This window comes from Staurois parvus, unplaced genomic scaffold, assembly GCF_062004578.1.
Source record: "Staurois parvus isolate SC_StPar_1 unplaced genomic scaffold, SC_StPar_1.0 ptg000426l, whole genome shotgun sequence".
Lineage (NCBI taxonomy): Eukaryota > Metazoa > Chordata > Amphibia > Anura > Ranidae > Staurois > Staurois parvus.
In genome coordinates, this window is record NW_028318222.1 from 3,149,814 (window position 1) to 3,167,232 (window position 17,419).

Genomic DNA, 17,419 nt, shown 5'->3' on the forward strand with positions numbered 1-17,419 from the left:
AAAGTGGTGCATACAGCAATTTTAGAAACTCAATTCCACTGGATCACATAGTCATTTTTGTACCATGCAATCTGCAAGCAAACACACTGTTTGGGGGTGTCATTCGCATTGCACTGACACCTGCTGCCAATCGCAAGGGCAGTGGTATTTGAACGCAGCATGGGAAACTCGCAGGTTTCCTGTACTGTTTTAGTGTGAACCAGAGCTTACTCTGAAGATATTTATCCTTTTATTTTGTCTTTGCAACCAGACACAAATGCAGTAACAAAATAAATAAAACAATTGAAGGGGTTATAATACTTCACTGCTCAATACAAAGCTAATTATAAAGTTTTACATCTCTTTTCTGTATATAATCAGGTCCAGACTTTCCATTTTTTTTTATTGCTTTATTGAGTGTATTTAAAAAAAATTTGCAAAGCCGTTTGTCTTGTAAAACTACATGCACTTTATAGGCACTAGATGGAGCTGTTGACCCTGGGAGATAAATATTTACTATAAATGTCGGCTCCATCTAGTGGCCATAATGTGATCCTTGATTCCTGCAATTCTAATAAAAACATCTGACCTGGAGAGAAAAAAGACTGGTAAAATTCGATTTTGCTGTAACTGGCGCAGAGTGAATGTATATTCTGTTTTGCAGGATTCGTAGCTCTGCAATTATTATTATTTTTTTTTTTTAATAAATGCACTCCTATGCATTTCCAATAGTAAAATGTCCCCTTGCTTCCTGACCTGATAACGGGAAAAGCAGTGATGGCAATGAGCATCACTCTCCATTGGGGACAGATGTTCAGAGGAGTTAAAACCTGCCAGTTTTTTGTTTTTTTTTCTGTTTTTCCCTCCTTGGTACCCCCCCCCCCAACTTATTTATTCATGCTGGTGTCACATGGGCAGGAAATGGAGTCAAAGCTGTCAGTAAAAGCCAGGCCCCAGTTAGGCTGTCTACCCTTCTAGGGGGATGGGAAGCCCTCTAATGCCCAAACAGGTAAAGCCTGTCTAACACAAAGCCCCACTTTTGCTACGAAATGCCCTCAGGGACAACTGTGTAAATGCAAGAAATGTAGTTACTGCTTCATTTGGAGATCCCTGTTTCTGTTCTGTAGATAGGGAATTAGAGGGATATCATGGCAGTTCACTTGCTGAAAGTGAGTGTGAAGTGTGACTATTGTTATACGATCAGTACCAGAGTTGTAACTAGAACTTTCCATCCTCCTAGCATTTTTTCAGCTTGCGTTCTTTTTGGTTTTACCAAAAAATTCCTAAAGGAAACCTGTTGCAGTATCAGTGTTCATATTGGTGATTGCTGCCATTGACCATCACATCAGTCACAAGGCACAGAAGCCACTTTGGCTTTGTACAGCTTGCCTGGGATGTGTGTGGTCTAATGACAGCATGATTACGGGCATCATGCGCATAAATCGTAACCGGTCGCTGTTTTAAAATGGCGCTTGAGAAGATCATAATGGCTTCTGTTCTCATTGCATACCGTATTTTAGATCCAATGACCTAATCACTTGTCTCTGTGCTTCTCTGGGCAGTGTAGTCAGATCATGACAGGTGGGGATGGGCTGGCAGGGTGCTGTACCTAGCTTCCCGAAAACGTCACCCCACCCTGTCTCAGTAATGACTGTTTAGCTCTCAGCCTTTAAGCAAACAGTGGGCTGACTCTTTGGAGGAGATATTCAAGTATTGCCCTGATGGGTGGATGCCAATTTGGAGGAGTGTGCATTCCTAAGCAGACTATATTTGCATGCAGACCTCCCTAGGTAATGCCCACTGTGATGCTGAGCCCTGATGATTGAAAGACCTGAAATCTAATGCATGCAAGAGGGCCAGGGACAGTAAGGCTGGGGAGGAAAGCGCTTGATGATGCTGGAAGTCTTCCAGCCAGGAAATGAGGCATACTCTATCTCACTTGCTGCTGCTTCTAATGCAAAATGTGGTAAGCTCATCTTCCACATTCTTTTCATTTCAATTTATGTAACTGTTTTGTTCTAGACTTGTCAGAGAGCGTTTGAAAAATGAAGTGGAAGCTATGCAGGGGAAGTACAATGGATTCCGGCCCGGCCTGGCGATTTTACAGGTATGTTGCCTAAAAGGCAGTTTGTGTTAATACATTAAAACTTTAATAAAAAGGACTTTTCTGTCTAATGTGCTGTCATCCACCCGTCTTTCCACTTTGGCCAATCAGGAGAGGCTTGTATACATTGATCATAATACAAGCTCTCTCCTGAATGGCAGAGAAGCACTTAGCCTGACTTTTTTTTTTTTAATTCCTGCAGCCAGATTGAAGTCAGCCATACTGGCACTGGACCACAGCACTGTATATACATATGCACACCAATCAGCCAGAATATTGACCACTGACAGTCAAGGGAATAGCATTGCTTATCCCGTTACAATGACCTCTGAAAGTCAGGGAAATATATTGGGCACCAAGGAAACATGATGTCCTTGAGGTTAATGTATTGAAAGCAGGAAAAACGGGCATCACAGTTGTGTATGGGGCAGCGTAGCTACAGAACGGGTAGGGTGTCCATGCTGACCCGTTCCCACAGTGGGCCCAGGACTAGACCACGGAACAATGGAAGAAGATGGCCGGTCTGATGAATCATGTTTTCTTTTACATCATGTGGATGGCTGGGTGTGTCGCTTACCTGGTGAGAAGATGGCACCAGGATGCAGTATGGGAAGAGGGCAAGCTGGCGGAGGCAGTGTGTTGCTTTGAGCAATGTTCTGCTGGGAAACCTTGGGCTCTGCCAATCATGTGGATGTTACTTTAACACCTTCATGGAAATGGTATTCCCTGATGGCAGTGGCCTCTTTCAGCAGGATATTGCCCCTGCCACACTGCAAATATGGTTGAAGAATAGGCTGAGCAATGCAACAAGTTTGAGGTTTTGACTTTGGCCTCCAAATTCTCCAGATCTCAATCCAATCAAACAACTGGGATGTGCTGGAAGAACAAGTCCAATCCTTGGAGGGCCCACCTCTCAACTTACAAGATTTAAAGTGTTACTAAACCCAGGATCCTGCATTCACTATATCAGGTCTCCCGCAGTACACACAACATGAAAATGCAATTATTTTAGTAAATATAAACTAAGGTATTTTACTAAATACCTTTTCTCATCAGCAGTTAGAGCAGTCTTGTGACTTATATCAGTGTACAGCAGAGCACTGGTTAAAGCTTGAAGGAGGGGTTTTCATTCTCTCGCTGCCCGCTGAGATTGTATACCCCTGACCTCTGTCTGGACAGTGCTGATTTGCCCTGTACTGATAACATGCACCCTCCCAAGAAAAAGAAAAAAATATTTAGCAGTACACACCAAACTGAGCATGTGCAAAGTGTCCCTGAGGCTCTGTTCTATCAGGAGATGAAATGGGAAATGTGGAAGAAGGGGAGGATAAGAGAAGACAGGATCAAACATCCTTTTTACATAATGCAGAGGATTAACCCCTTAGGTTCCACAGTGAGTATAACAAGCATGATTTACTGCATATACAGACTGATTTTACGGTTGTGGGTTTAGTAACACTTTAAAGGATCTGCTACTGACGGCTTGGTCCCAGATACCACAGCTTACCTTCAGAAGTCCATAAACAGTATGTTGCAGCTTGGCCCAAACAAACTCTTTAAAATGATAGGAATGCTGGATTTCTACTTTAATATTTGGCACTTGGTCCATTTGCAAGATGACAGCAAGTAGTTTGCAGATCCTGCTGGACTTTCAAATAAGAGAGCCCAGCACTGCCTGTTTGCTTGTTGCTAACCTGACTGTAACAAAGGCATGCCTATTTCTGCTAGATAGATGGATCTATAGATGCAAATAGAGCTCAATGCCTGGCTACAAATGGAGAAATATTTTTCAGTGTTTTGCTTTGTTTTGTGTTTACTTTGTTAGCAAAAAATAAATATTATTATTAACTACTCTGTTTTATTTCTATGATAAAAAAAACAACTTAATTTCCGTCTAACTACTGTTGTATAATTTACTTTAAAATCATAGTCCACCTTTTTGGGAAAAAATAATTGCGCACACATTAAAATAAAAAAAAGTGCATTTATATTTTTGCATTCATGGCTTACAGAGCACTGCAGCAGTGGTCAGTGGATTGCTAAAAAAGATTACTGTACTTTTAAAATACTTTGTTCTGAAATTTCTTTATGTAGATAATGTCTTATTAACTTCTTGCCGACCGCGCATAGCCAAATGACGGCTTCACCGCGGCCGGCCAGTTCTGAGTGGACGTCATATGACGTCCTCCCAGAACGCGCTCTCCTGCGGACACAGCTGATCACGTGATGTGGGGAAAGGCCGATCCCACCGGCCTTTTACCACGTGATCAACGGTGTCCAATGACGCGCTGATCACAGGGAAATGCAAGTGCCGGTTCTCGGCTGCACTTTCCTCACGCTGTCAGATCGTGAGGAAAGTACTGCCGAGAACCGGCAGTTGTCAGAGCGGGGATCGGCACCGATCATCAGGGCACTGATGATCAGTGCCCTGATGATCGGTGCCCAGCAGTGACACCCGCATGTTCCGCCCAGCAGTGCGCCCACTAGCCCCGCCCACCCGTTCCCAGCAGTGCCCCCACCTGTGCCCAGCAGTGCCCCCACCTGTGCCACTCTGCAGTGCCACCTACCTGTGCCCAGAAGTGCCACCCACCTGTGCCCACCCACCAGTGCCACCCACCTGTGCCCACCCACCTGTGCCGCCCACCAGTGCCACCCACCAGTGCAGCCCAGCAGTGCTGCCAGTCAGTGCCACCAGTCAGTGCCCAGGGGTTGTGCCAGTCAGTGCCGCCAGTCAGTGCCCAGAAGTGATGCCAGTCAGTGCCGTCTATCAGTACCCATCATCAGTGTCACCTATCAGTGCTGCATATCCGTGCCGCCTATCCGTGACCCCTAATTAGTGCTGTCTATCAGTGCCGCCTATCCGTGCCACCTCATTAGTGCCGCCTATCAGTGCCCTTTAGTGCCGCCTATCAGTGCCCATCAGTGCCGCCTATCAGTGCCCATCAGTGCCGCCTCATCAACGCAAATCAGTGAAGGAGAAAAAATACCTGTTTGAAAAATTTTATAAAAGAAACAAACTTTTTTTTTTTTTTTCAAATTTTTTGCACATTTTTAATTTATAGCGCAAAAAGTAAAGCGCCCAGTGGCGATTAAATACCACCAAAAGAAAGCTCTATTTGTGAGAAAAAAATGATCAAAATTTCATATGGGTACAATGTTGCATGACCGCGCAATTGTCAATCAAAGTGCGGCAGCGCTGAAAGCTGAAAATTGGCCTGGTAAGGAAGGGGGTATAAGTGCCTGGTAGGCAAGTGGTTAATGGGCACCGGGGCCACACCTTAAAGATATCACCACTTTTTCTTTCTTTTATAGGTTGGAGACCGAGAAGATTCCAATCTGTACATCAGCATGAAACTGAAAGCTGCTGCAGAGGTAACAAAGCTTGACTTCACTTTCTCCAATCTAGAGTCTCTGTACAAAAGGGGAAATGGAGTTTTCCCTTAAACCGTATCTGAATGGGAAAAATAAAATGGTCAGGGTGGTTTCCCAACACAAGCAAAACCACTTTGACTTTGCATCTGGTGCCATATAATAAATGAATATTCTAGCTCTGCAGCAGTATGCCGACTGCCGGGCCTTTCTGATTGACAAAGATTTGGCACTTCTGGTAGTGTAGCTATCTTGCCTCTTGCACTTTTCTTTTGGCCAGGGGGGCAGCCCCTCAGAGATACACCAATAGAAATGTGTGACAGGTGAAAAGAGTGGCAAGCTTTGATATTACCAGAGTTGTCTGAGCATTGCTGATCAGAGTGGCTCCGGTTTCAGGTATAGCTGCGGGTAATTTCATACTGCTGCAGGTATGTGGGATGCATGTTCTTTTAAACTTAGTCCTCTCAAGGAAATGCATAAACTTCGAAACTTTATTTCTCATTGGTATGATGAGCAATAATCTGTATAATTGGCTCATGCTTTGTGTTGGGCTTAAAGACATCTGGCAAACTTTATAATGGTTAAAGCGGAGTTCCACCCAACAGGGGAAGTTTTGCTTTAAAGATTGGTCCCCTGCTCCCCATTAAGGATTGGCACCTTCGGAGAGCGGGGGGGAAAAACAGGTACCCGCTCCAACTTCCACTGCGATCGCGTAGGCAATCGGAAATGGAAGTTGTCGTCCTACTCTCCCTCCCCAAAGTCTTGTGGGACACTTGACAGGTCCCAGAAGATGATGAGGCCATTCAGGAAGCGCAGCGCTACTCGCACATGCGCAGTGGGCACCCGGCTGTGAGGCCACAAGCTGTCACAGCCGGGTGCCCACACTGAAGATGCCGGCGCCTGGAATACAGGACGGCCAGTGAAACGGGCTGCGGCGGGGGCAATGCGGGATCGTGGGAAAGGTGAGTGGCTGTTTTTTTAACAGCAGCTAAAATTTTTTTCGTAGCTGCTGACTTCTACATGCTGCATTTTCAAAAAGATTTTATTGCAAAAAAGACCAGATGGGTCAAGGCAGATCGCAATCAATCATTTTTGAAACTTTTTTTTTTGTGATTAACAGCTGATAAATATATAGACATAGGAGCAGAGAGAGATATCTAATTTGTTGTGGTTTTATTAAATGTTTGTGTGTAGTCACTGGACTTAAACACAATGACCGCTTATAACAAGGTGGAGCTTTTTTGGAAAATGATAGTTGCTGCTCATTATGGTATATTAAGAATAAGGTCCACTTGATAAACATAAAATATATGCGTCCTGAAAAAAAACACTTTCTCTTTAAGAGTTTACTGACAATGTCGTCATAAATTGGTGTCTTCATATATACTTTTTAATTTTTCTTCAAGATTGGAATTAATGCTAATCATGTCAAGTTACCAAGAACTGCAACTGAGGTAGAGGTAAGAGGAACATGGGGAAAACTCAATCAGTGGTAATATGCAGGACACGTGGAGGCTGGGAAGTGATGGGGGTAATATTTAGGACAGACGGAGGCTGGGAAGGGATGGGGGTAATCAGAGCAGGCGGAAGCTGGGAAGGAATTGGGGTAATATTCAGAATAGGTGAAGGCTGGGAAGGGTTGGGGGTAATTGGAACAGGTGGAACCTGGGAAGGGGTGGGGGGTGTAATAATCAGGACAGGCAGAGGCTGGGGAAGGTATGTTGGGTGGGTAATATTCAGGACAGGGAGAGGCTGGGGAAGGGATGGGGGCGTAATATACTTTGGACAGGCAGAGGCTGAGGAAGGGATGGGGGGGTAAAATTCAGGACAAATGGACCCAGGGAAGGTATATAGGGGGTGGGGGGTAATATTCAGGACATGTAAAAGTCTGATAATCATTGTGTCGTTTTAGGTGCTAACTAAGATAAAGTTGATTAATGAGAACCCGGAGTTACATGGTCTGATTGTTCAGCTGCCTCTGGATTCAGATCACAAAATAGACACAGAAAAGGTCACCAATGCAGTTTCACCAGCCAAGGATGTTGATGGGTGAGTTCTGTTGTCACACTTGTTTTATTGTTGTGGGTTATGTAGATGGGCACTTGGTGCTCCCTGGCTCTGCTTTGCAGCACAGCCTGCTAGTTAGAGCTAGGGATTCTTGATTATGTTAAGCACAAATTGGGTGAAAATACAGGTGTCCCAGACCTTAAATCGGAATTTGAACTTTATGCTCTTCCGCTATCTCCAGCTTCGCCATGTGCTGCATGCCCAATTTGGTGACTCCGTCCCGCAACTGGACTCTATATATCTTATGGATGTGATTCTGGGTACGGAGTCCAAAAAACTTACATCCGCATTCTACAATGCTATTATTCTACCCCCTGCATCGACATTGGCATATCGACTCAAAACCCATTGGTAGGTGGACGTGGGGGAGCTGGATGTTGAAATGTGGGAGGAGGTATTGTCCTCAAATAAGTTGGTCTCCCCGAAATTGTCGGGCCACCTCACCCAGCTATATATACTACATAGAACCTATCTAACGCCCCTTTGATTATCTAGATACGGACCATGATACAGTCCACTCTGGTCTAAATATGGGGCCTCCGACGGTACCTTTTTTCATCTCATATAGTCTTGTCTTCTCATTCAGGGCTATTGGATTCCGGTGGTCCGGTTTCTCCATGTCAAAATGGGCTCCCCCTTACTCTATGCCCTAAGCGATGTTTACTTGGTCTTCTTAGCTCGGAAACCAACATATTTCAAACCATTTTCTTACAGGAAACTCTTTTTAAGGCCAGATTGATTGCTCGTGCTTGGCTTCAAGCACTAACACCTACATTTCCGCAGTGGGTCGCTGCAATAAACAGTACATTACCATATAAGAAGGTTATTTATATGCATAGAGGATACCCCGCTAAATACCATAAAATTTGGGATAAATGGCTTGACTCCACGTTCACCTGTGGTGAGGAGGAGGATGTGTGATTGTGGTTTATTTTTGCCCCTTTCATGTGATGTTAATTTCTCCTTGTGGTAGAGGTACCATGTTAGCTGAACTCTGTATGTTTTATTTTCCTTGGCCATGGCAAGTGTTTCTAGTTTGTATACTAATAATTCCTTTTTGCCAAATGTTTTGTCTTCGCCTCTGTTGGATGTATGATGTGACTACATGTATTCTTCTCTTAATAAGAGTTTGCGTGTTAAAAAAAAAATATAGGTGTCCCAGCAACCCTAGATTCTACCTTTTATATGAGACTCATAACGAGCTGTACCTGTAAAATAATAAAGCATACTTTTCCTGCTGCTTGCGCCTCTGGACACCACTTCATTGTAAAGAAATCCTCCTCTTAAGTGGCACAACTGCTGTTTCCTTCACTGCACTTGGTGGTTTCCTTCACTTCCAGCCCACCTCCACACCACTACTGGAGGAACCACTGAGCACTGCGGAGGTCAACAACCCCAGGATGATGGTTTCCACATTTTGTCTTGTTACAACCAAAAACGTAAATGTATTCTATTGGGATTTTATGTGATAGACCAGGTGTCTCCAAACTATGACCCTCCAGCTGTTGAAGTACTACAAGTCCCATCATGCCTCTGCCCCTGGGAACCTTGCCTGTGGCAGTCAGTCTTGCAAGGCCTCATGGGACTTTCAGTTCAACACCTGGAGGACCATAGTTTGCAGACCCCTGTGATAGACAAACACAAAGTGGCACATAATTGTGAAGTGGAAGGAAAATGATAAATGGTTTTCAAAATTTTTTGCACATATCTAAAAAGTGTGGTGTGTATTTGTATTCCACTCCCCTGAGTCAGTACTTTTGTAGAACCTCCTTTTGCTGCAATTACAGCTGCAAGTCTTTTTTGGGATGTCTCTTCCAGCTTTGCACATCTAGAGATAAATTTTTGCCTATTCTTTGCAAAATAATGGAAAATTTAATTCAAATACTGCAATTTTCTTTTCCCGACGAGCTGCATGGCAGCACAGCTGGGCGAGGCCCGCCCACCCCCTGCCTGATCAAGACATAACTCAAATTTTTGACCCACCTCATCCTAGGCGTTCTGTAACTCTTACGACTAAACTGGGTGGGATTTGAGCTGCAATGGAGCTTGTCAGGAAAATGGAAAATTGAATTCAAATACATACTGTAATTTTCCTGACGGCTCCATGTCAGCACAGCTGGGATTTAACTAGCCACACACAGGAGGGTAATGCAAAGCCAATTTAATTTCGACTGGAAGCAGAGGCCAAGACACCCCTGCCAAAATCGGCAGTAGTCAGACGTAGGTTCTATACAATGAGTCATGAAGGTATGAACAGAAGACCATGTAGCCGCTTCGCAGATTGTTTCCGGGGAGACTCTGCCCACTGCTGCCCATGAGGTAGAATGCACTGAGACCCCCTCAGGCACATGCAAACCTCTAAGAGAATAATTAACGAGCGCTTGGAGATGGATGACAAGCAGCTAGCATGAAAGGCACAAACCCCAAACCTTCACACTAAAATAATAATAACACATGCAGCGCTACAAAAGGTTAATATAAATTAACATATAGGGTAATAAGTGATGGGCTACTGGTGCTTAGTGGTGATTGAGAAGTGTCCTCATAACATAATACAATAGTCCCAGTAAACCGTGCAGAGGTGGTTGACTCCGTGCTGAAAGGTGTCTAATATTATGCACTCACCAGAAAGCGCATAATATGCGCATTTGAGTTGTCAGACCACTCCTGGTCCTAGAAAGCTGAAACTGTATGGATCATCTGGCAAGCTGTCACTCTGATGGGGATACACCTTTCCTTGGCCAGCAGGGGGATTCTAGACATCCAGAGACACTTAGTAACACTGATCCAGACTCCTCACCCAGGGCACTCATATAAGATATCCACCTTAAGAGAGGGGGGGGGCTTGACCATAAAGCCCACCCCAAAAAACACTGATAGTGTAGTATGTTCCAAAAAGCCTTTATTGCAGAATAAAAACAGGTCACTCACAGGGTATCCCAGAGTCAAAGATGGCCGCCGGCCTCCACGAGGTACGGAACGGCGTGACGTCACCGGCTAGGCTCCACCCAGGGTAGTGATAACTCTACTAGAAGCTCTTGAGCTTATCTGTGCACCGTTAGGGATGGTGAAAAGATGATCTGTTTTCCTGAGCTCAGAAGTAGCGTCTACAAAGTCTCTCAATGAGTGCCCAAAATCCAGGGGATTTGGGTCCTTGGAATTTTCCGAAAGGAGCATCGGGAGTGCAATATCTTGCATTATGTGAAACCTGGAGGCAACTTTTGGGTACGAATCCTAGCATTTGTCTAAGCATGACCCTATATGGATAGTACGAAAGAAAGAGTTCTTTAAACCCTAAGGCTGCTAGTTCCGAGACTCTTCTGGCTGATATCGCCACGAGAAACTTTTCAGAGTAAGATGCCATAGTGCAACAGGATGACTGAAGGTTTCTGATGAGAGAAAGTCCAACACCAGTGGCAAATGGCCTCACCCAGCTGTGCTGACATGGAGCCGTCAGGAAAGCTCAAGTTCTGTCAGATTGGATGGAGAGCATCTGTGAACAGCAATTTACAAGACACAGATTCTCATTTGGGTTTAGGTCTGGACTTTTGACTGGGCCATTCTAACACAGGAATATGCTTTGATCTAAATCATTCCATTGTAGCTCTGGCTGTATGTTTAGGGTCGTTCTCCTGCTGGAAGGTGAACCTCCACCCCAGTCTCAAGTCTTTTGCAGACTCTAACAGGTTTTCTACTAAGATTGCACTGTATTTGGCTCCGACTAATAGTTGTCCTGTGGACAGATTCTCCCACTTGACCTGTGGATCGCTGCAGCTCCTCCAGAGTTTCCATGGGCCTCTTGGCTGCTTCTCTGATTAATGCTCTTTAGCCAGGCTGTCCGTTTTAAGTGGACGGCCATGTCTTGGTAGGTTTGCAGTTTTGCCATTCTCTCTCCATTTTCAAATGGATTGAACAGTGCTCCGAGATGTTCAAAGCTTGGGATATTTTTTTTTATAACCTAACCCTGCTTTAAACTTCTCCACAACTTTATCCCTTGCCTGTCTGGTGTGTTCCTTGGCCTTCATGATGCTGTTTGTTCACTAATGTTCTCTAACAAACCTCTGAGGGCTTCACAGAACAGATATATTTATACTGCTTTACTAATTGGGTGACTTGTGAAGGCAATTGGTTCCGCTAGATTTTAGTTAGGGGTGTCGGAGTAAAGGTGGCTGAATACAAATGCACACCACTATATTTGTAAAAAAAATGTTAAACCATTTCATTTTCCTTCCACTTCACAATTATGTGCCACTTTGTGCTAGTCTCACATAAAATCCCAATAAAATACATTTACATTTTTGGTTGTAATATGACAATGTGGAAAATTTCAAGGGGTACTTTTTCAAGGCACTGTGCTGTATAGTATAAAACTGTTGTTGCATTTCAGTCATGTACAGCCTTATGAGATTTAGGCATGCATATGCCCTGATGACGGGGGAGTGACTAAGCCCCTGAAACGCATTGTGTATTTTTTGTTGCATTTTTGTGTTTGAATCATGTAATTAAGCCTAGCTTTGGACTCTCATACCTGGTTTTAGCAGTTCAGACACACATGCTCCTGGTCTGTTGGCACTCAGTCCCTGTGGCATGACATGCAAACCAAAAGATTTTTCTATGGAGTCGGTTTACATATGTGTGGGTCGGCCGCAGTGCGATTTTCAAAAAGAGTCCGGTACAATTTTCATCCCTGTTCATTTTTGATTTCCAATCTCATACATTTTAACAATTTGCACCTGAACTGCTGAATGAAGTTGCAGCAGACAGGGCTTGATATCCCCTTGCAAACCGGCCCACACACGTGAACCCAGACTGAAGCAGGAGTTTTCTTTCTCTAGCTAAGATTTCTCTTGCCACCTTATCTAAACTACCTGTGGCTTGCTCCTGGATGAACACTTGGGATGGTTTGCATTGTGGTGGCCAGGGAACCCACCAACATGCCCTGGCAGACTCCGAACCTTCAGAGGAATTCAGAATGGCTAGCGTCTGCGGCCATTTATTACACAAAACACCCCAACCTGGGTGGTAAGTTAAATGCCGCCTTAGAGCAGTTTGGCAGATGACTGTTAGGGCAGGGAGGTAGTGGAGTTTTGTGGGTATTACTGCTGTGCCTAGAAAGACTTATGTATATAGCCATTGTGTGGGGTGTAATCTGAATATATTGAACCTGACTACCAAATTTTGGGATGACATCCCTGGTATACAGTATATTTTAATGTCTTTCTTTTTTCCACAGGTTAACAAGTATAAATGCCGGTAAACTTGCTAGAGGAGATCTTGGAGATTGCTTTATTCCTTGTACTCCCAAAGGATGTCTGGATCTCATACGACAAACAGGTGGAGTGTTTTTAAGAACCAAGGGCCCTTTCTCACTGATCGGTTTTTAATATGCTTTTGGTGATTAAAAAAAAAACAAAAATTCATGAAAACTATATCCCTCTAAATCCTATGGAACTCTTTACGCCAGTGCGCTGCAGGTGCAGTTCATTTTTAAGTCCTGCATGCTGCATTTTGTCGAATGTTTAACCCCTTCCTGCTGACCATATGCATATATGTGGCCTCATGGAAGTGGGCCTTTATCTGTGGAGCCACATATGTGTTCCCCAGCACAGAGACCGGGCTGTCACAAAGAGCCCCGTGTCTCATACTGATAATCAGGACCTGGCACTCTCCTCTGAATAAAGAGAAAGATGCATTATCTTTCTCTCCTTGCTGGAGAGAAAGATGTAAACAAACAAGTGTTTGTAGATAAAATAATAAACAGAAATAAAGGAAACATGGCTATTTTAAGGTTTTGTGTCAGTATATTTTGGGTACAATTTAAAAAAAAAAAAGCCATAAAAAAATCGATCTTGGAGGGATTTTACAATAATCTGATTGTTAGTACACAGCTTCTAACAGCTGATCACCACAGTTTATGCGACAATATCTGAAGGGACAAGCACGAAAATATGTTTCTTGTACAAAAACAGAGCAAACTATTTTTCGTTTAACCACTTGCCCTCTGGAAGATTTACCCCCCCCCCCCCCTTCCTAACCAGGCCATTTTTTTGGGCTACAAAGTTGCTGACAATTGCGCAGTCATGCAATGCTGCACCCAATGACATTTATGTCCTTTTATTTCCCACAAATCTTTTGGTAGTATTTGACCACCTCTGTGGTTTTTAATTTTGTGCTATAAACAAAAAAAGACTGACAATTTTGAAAATAAACAATATTTTTTTATTTTCTGCTATAAAACATAACCAATAAAAAAAAAAAAAATTCAAATTTCTTCATAAAAGGACTTTTTTTTTTTTTCTTCCCACTTCCCATGCGTTGTGACCAGTTTTTGTATTTTGTATGTTTAGGCGTTCAGATTGCTGGGAAGCGAGCAGTGGTCATTGGACGCAGTAAGATTGTGGGTGCACCAATGCATGACCTGTTGCTTTGGAACCATGCTACAGTCACCACCTGCCATTCCAAGACAAATCCACTGAGTGAGGAGGTAAGTGCCTTTTTATTGCATGTAAACATTTGCATCACTTGTGTAACCATTTCTAAAGTCTTTTTTACATAATGGGGGGTTATACAGCTGTTTGCACATAAAACATGGTTCCTTAGCTGTAACATACATACTTTTTTGTATTGTAACTTTTTTACCAATTGACTTTTTATGGATATTTTTCTTTGGATCTTTCATTCCTGTGAACTGGGCTGGAAAACAATTTGTATTTACAATGGCTGCTTTACTTTGACTGATGATTAAAACTTCCTGGAAGCATTAAAGGCTCACTGTTCAAAAAAATGTAAATAAATAAATGTACATATTTTTGAGGATTAAACCAAATATGCAATAATGTTTTTTCTGGAGCCTGCAGAGCGTTGCACCTGTGATCAGCAGATTGTGGGTACAACATCAGCTCCTGAATAGTCGTCTTTTTAGCTATGTGCTCCTATCCCTGTATAGGCTTTCAGTAGGCAAGCTAGAGGAAGACTGAATGGAAGGAACAGCATGCTGAGTAGCATGCTTGCACCCCATTCATACTACAAGTACGTCTGATGGGGTGGAAGATGGTACATGTAGTTTTTTTTGGGGTTTTTTTGTTGTTTTTTTCCATTCATGGGAATCTGCTTTGCCCACATAGCCGAGCTGTTGACAAAGTGACCCTGGGTGCAAAGAGAGGATCCCCTGTCACTGAGAGGGGAGCGCTGGTGAAGGGAGGTGGGTGTACAGGAGCATGTTACACCCTAAATATGGGTGTAACATGCTCCTAAAGGTGGGCTTATCCTTTAAACTGTATCTATGCTCAAAACTGATTTTTGTGTAGTTTAGGAGAAAATGGGAGGCGTAGTTCGGACCCCGGTCAGGTTTTACTGCTATCTGTGTATTGGAGAGATTTCCTATTCACTTCTTCTGGGGACAACATTTTTAAAATTCTTTATGTCATTGCAATTTTATATTCTTTAAAACATTTTATTTTGTTTTCTATCATTTAATTTCTTATTACAATCAAGCGTGCTATGTGATGGCATAGGCAGGTGACAGGTTCTTTTTATGGAGACGTCAGGGTTCTTTCAGACCCGCAATAACCCCCCCCCCTCTCCACTGCAGATAACCAATCAGATTATGGTTGATTTAGCTGCATACAGAACTAAAGTAGTTGAGTAATGACAGCTGTGAAACGGGTTTGTTAGTCCCAGGGGAATTGTGCTCTCAAAGTTACCATAGCTTATGGCAGTCCCGGGCCCCCAGGTGGAGCAGGAGGATTTGAGCAGCACTGGCCCACAATAAAAGATCACTTACTGAACAGCCAATCGCTTGCTGAAAAATGACACCAGCCATGAGCTTGCTATAACCACTTTGTCTAGGACATTTTAATATGGCCTGAGGAGCAGAAGTGGAAAAAGGGGGGAAAAAAAACACATTTTATCTATCACTGTGATGCTTTACAAATGTGCTTGTCTCGGGACTCTGAAGCTGGTGGAGATCAACAGAATTGAATGACAAAAAAAATGGTACTGGAGCCTCTACATGGTACATGACCTCTCAATTGTAGAACTTTGGCCATCGCTGGCGTCACCATTTTTATGAATGAGATGGGCCATGCATAATGGAGAGTGGATAGCATTATAAGGGAGCTCCTGTGTTTTATACAAAGGCTTGTCTAGCAGGAACTAGTCCATTGAAGCTGAACTGCAGGTTATGGTGTGTGTGTGTGTGTGTGTGTGTCAGTCACTGTAGTAATCAATGCTATTATGGTGATAGCCCCAAGTTTTGTGCGATCAGATTCCTTTCTGCACACTGACCACAGGGAGTTGCTCATTTGGCTTTGCTGCCATTCATATAGTGCCTTTCTTTTCCAATGAATACCAAGCATATTCATTGGACAAGGTGGAGATTCTGAAAAAAAAAATGGTACCGGAGCCTCTACATGGTACATGCATCTCATCCAATCCAAGAATACTTTGTTTTCAGTATAAAAAAAATAAAAGGCACTGTAAAAATAGATGCAGTGCTGAGTGAGCGACCCTCTTCCATGGTCATTTCACCAAATCTGACCGGGACCCAAAAGATCATGGCTATCACTGCAGTAGTCCCCAGTATAAGATAGGCATACCTATGTTGTGCCAAGCTGGACCAATGTGAGTATGTAATAAAGATACCTGGAATTCAGCTTTAAAAAAAGTTATTTGGAGCAATGCTTGCAAATCACAGGAGTGTGGAAACTTTTTTTTAAAAAAAAACTACTTGTCCAGGGACTAAATCAGGGTTCCAATCTACTTGTCCCTCATGACAATCTATTTGTCCTAATTTTAATCAAACCATATATAAATCTGAGGTGCTTTTAGGAATGACTGAGGCTTTTAAAAACAAAAGGGGTTTTATGGCGACTTAAACCTTTTTAACATTGCGCATCTCTCGAGCACTGCACCCTGGGACTAGCAGGGAGGAGGGGAGAGACCTTGCAGTGTGATGAGCACCGATTGAGTGCTTGTTGGGAAAGGGGAGCGTCCGGGCACTCTTAACACTCGGCGGAAGCATGTGCGTTGAGCAAGAAAATGAGGCATCGGCCCCAATGAGAAAAAAAGTTATTCTCAGGTTACCCTCGCACACAGAAGCACTTGGGTGCTCAGTACTACCGCATGCTGAACCGTCAAATCAAGCTCCGGTATCTGCTCTGTTAAAGGATAAGTTCACATAAAAAAAATACATGCGCAATTTTTTTGCAGGTTAAAAAAATATGCATTTACTGAACAAGCACCATGGTAGTTCATTGAGAACTACAAGCTGACATCCGCAGTGGATGTCGGTACTTGTAGTTGATTCATTCACAGATCTCAGTAGAAAAAAAAGCCCCGCACATCTGTCCTCTTTTCAAAAAGTGACAGCTGGTATGGAGAACCTCTTCCTGTACTGCTGTCACACAGAGGGCTCTGATCGCTGAGCCCCTGCAGGAGTGGGAACATTACATGTTCCACCCTGAAAAGGGGTGGAACATGGAACATGTTCCCAAATTTGAACTTATCCTTTAGCCCTTTCATTGTTAGGACCTCAACATTTTTTGAGCGGAGGAATTTTATGTGCTTGGGTGTAAATTTTTTTTTTTTTTTTTTTTTTTTTTTTTTTATAAATACAATTTGAAAAAAAAAAAACTTTTTTCTTTTCATTTCCTATGTGATTATATTTTTTTGGTGACGGCTTTTATTTAATGAGACATGCAGGGTCTAAACTGGTAGTGCCTGCTATTCCCAACCTGGGCCCGCAGATGGTCAAGTGGGGCCTGGGGTACATGGGAGAGGGGGGGGGGCACACTTTCTTAATATGTTTGGAAGCAATTGGGTGGCAGTGCAGCCGCCCGAATGCTTCCACCTGACAAACTCTGCTGCTTGCCTGCTGTGGGGCTAAATGTAAATGAAAAC

General features: G+C 43.3%; 1 protein-coding gene across 1 annotated transcript in view; it reads left to right on the plus strand.

Moving 5' to 3' along the window:
* The window catches only part of MTHFD1 (methylenetetrahydrofolate dehydrogenase, cyclohydrolase and formyltetrahydrofolate synthetase 1), a 101,850-nt gene that overhangs the window by 6,468 nt on the left and 77,963 nt on the right, over positions 1–17,419 (plus strand). Inside the window, exons 2-7 of the mRNA XM_089687497.1 lie at positions 2,002–2,086; positions 5,396–5,455; positions 6,859–6,912; positions 7,365–7,501; positions 12,753–12,853; positions 13,867–14,003. Of these exons, the coding sequence (XP_089543623.1) occupies positions 2,002–2,086; positions 5,396–5,455; positions 6,859–6,912; positions 7,365–7,501; positions 12,753–12,853; positions 13,867–14,003 (574 nt within the window). The remainder of the gene's footprint in view (positions 1–2,001; positions 2,087–5,395; positions 5,456–6,858; positions 6,913–7,364; positions 7,502–12,752; positions 12,854–13,866; positions 14,004–17,419) is intronic.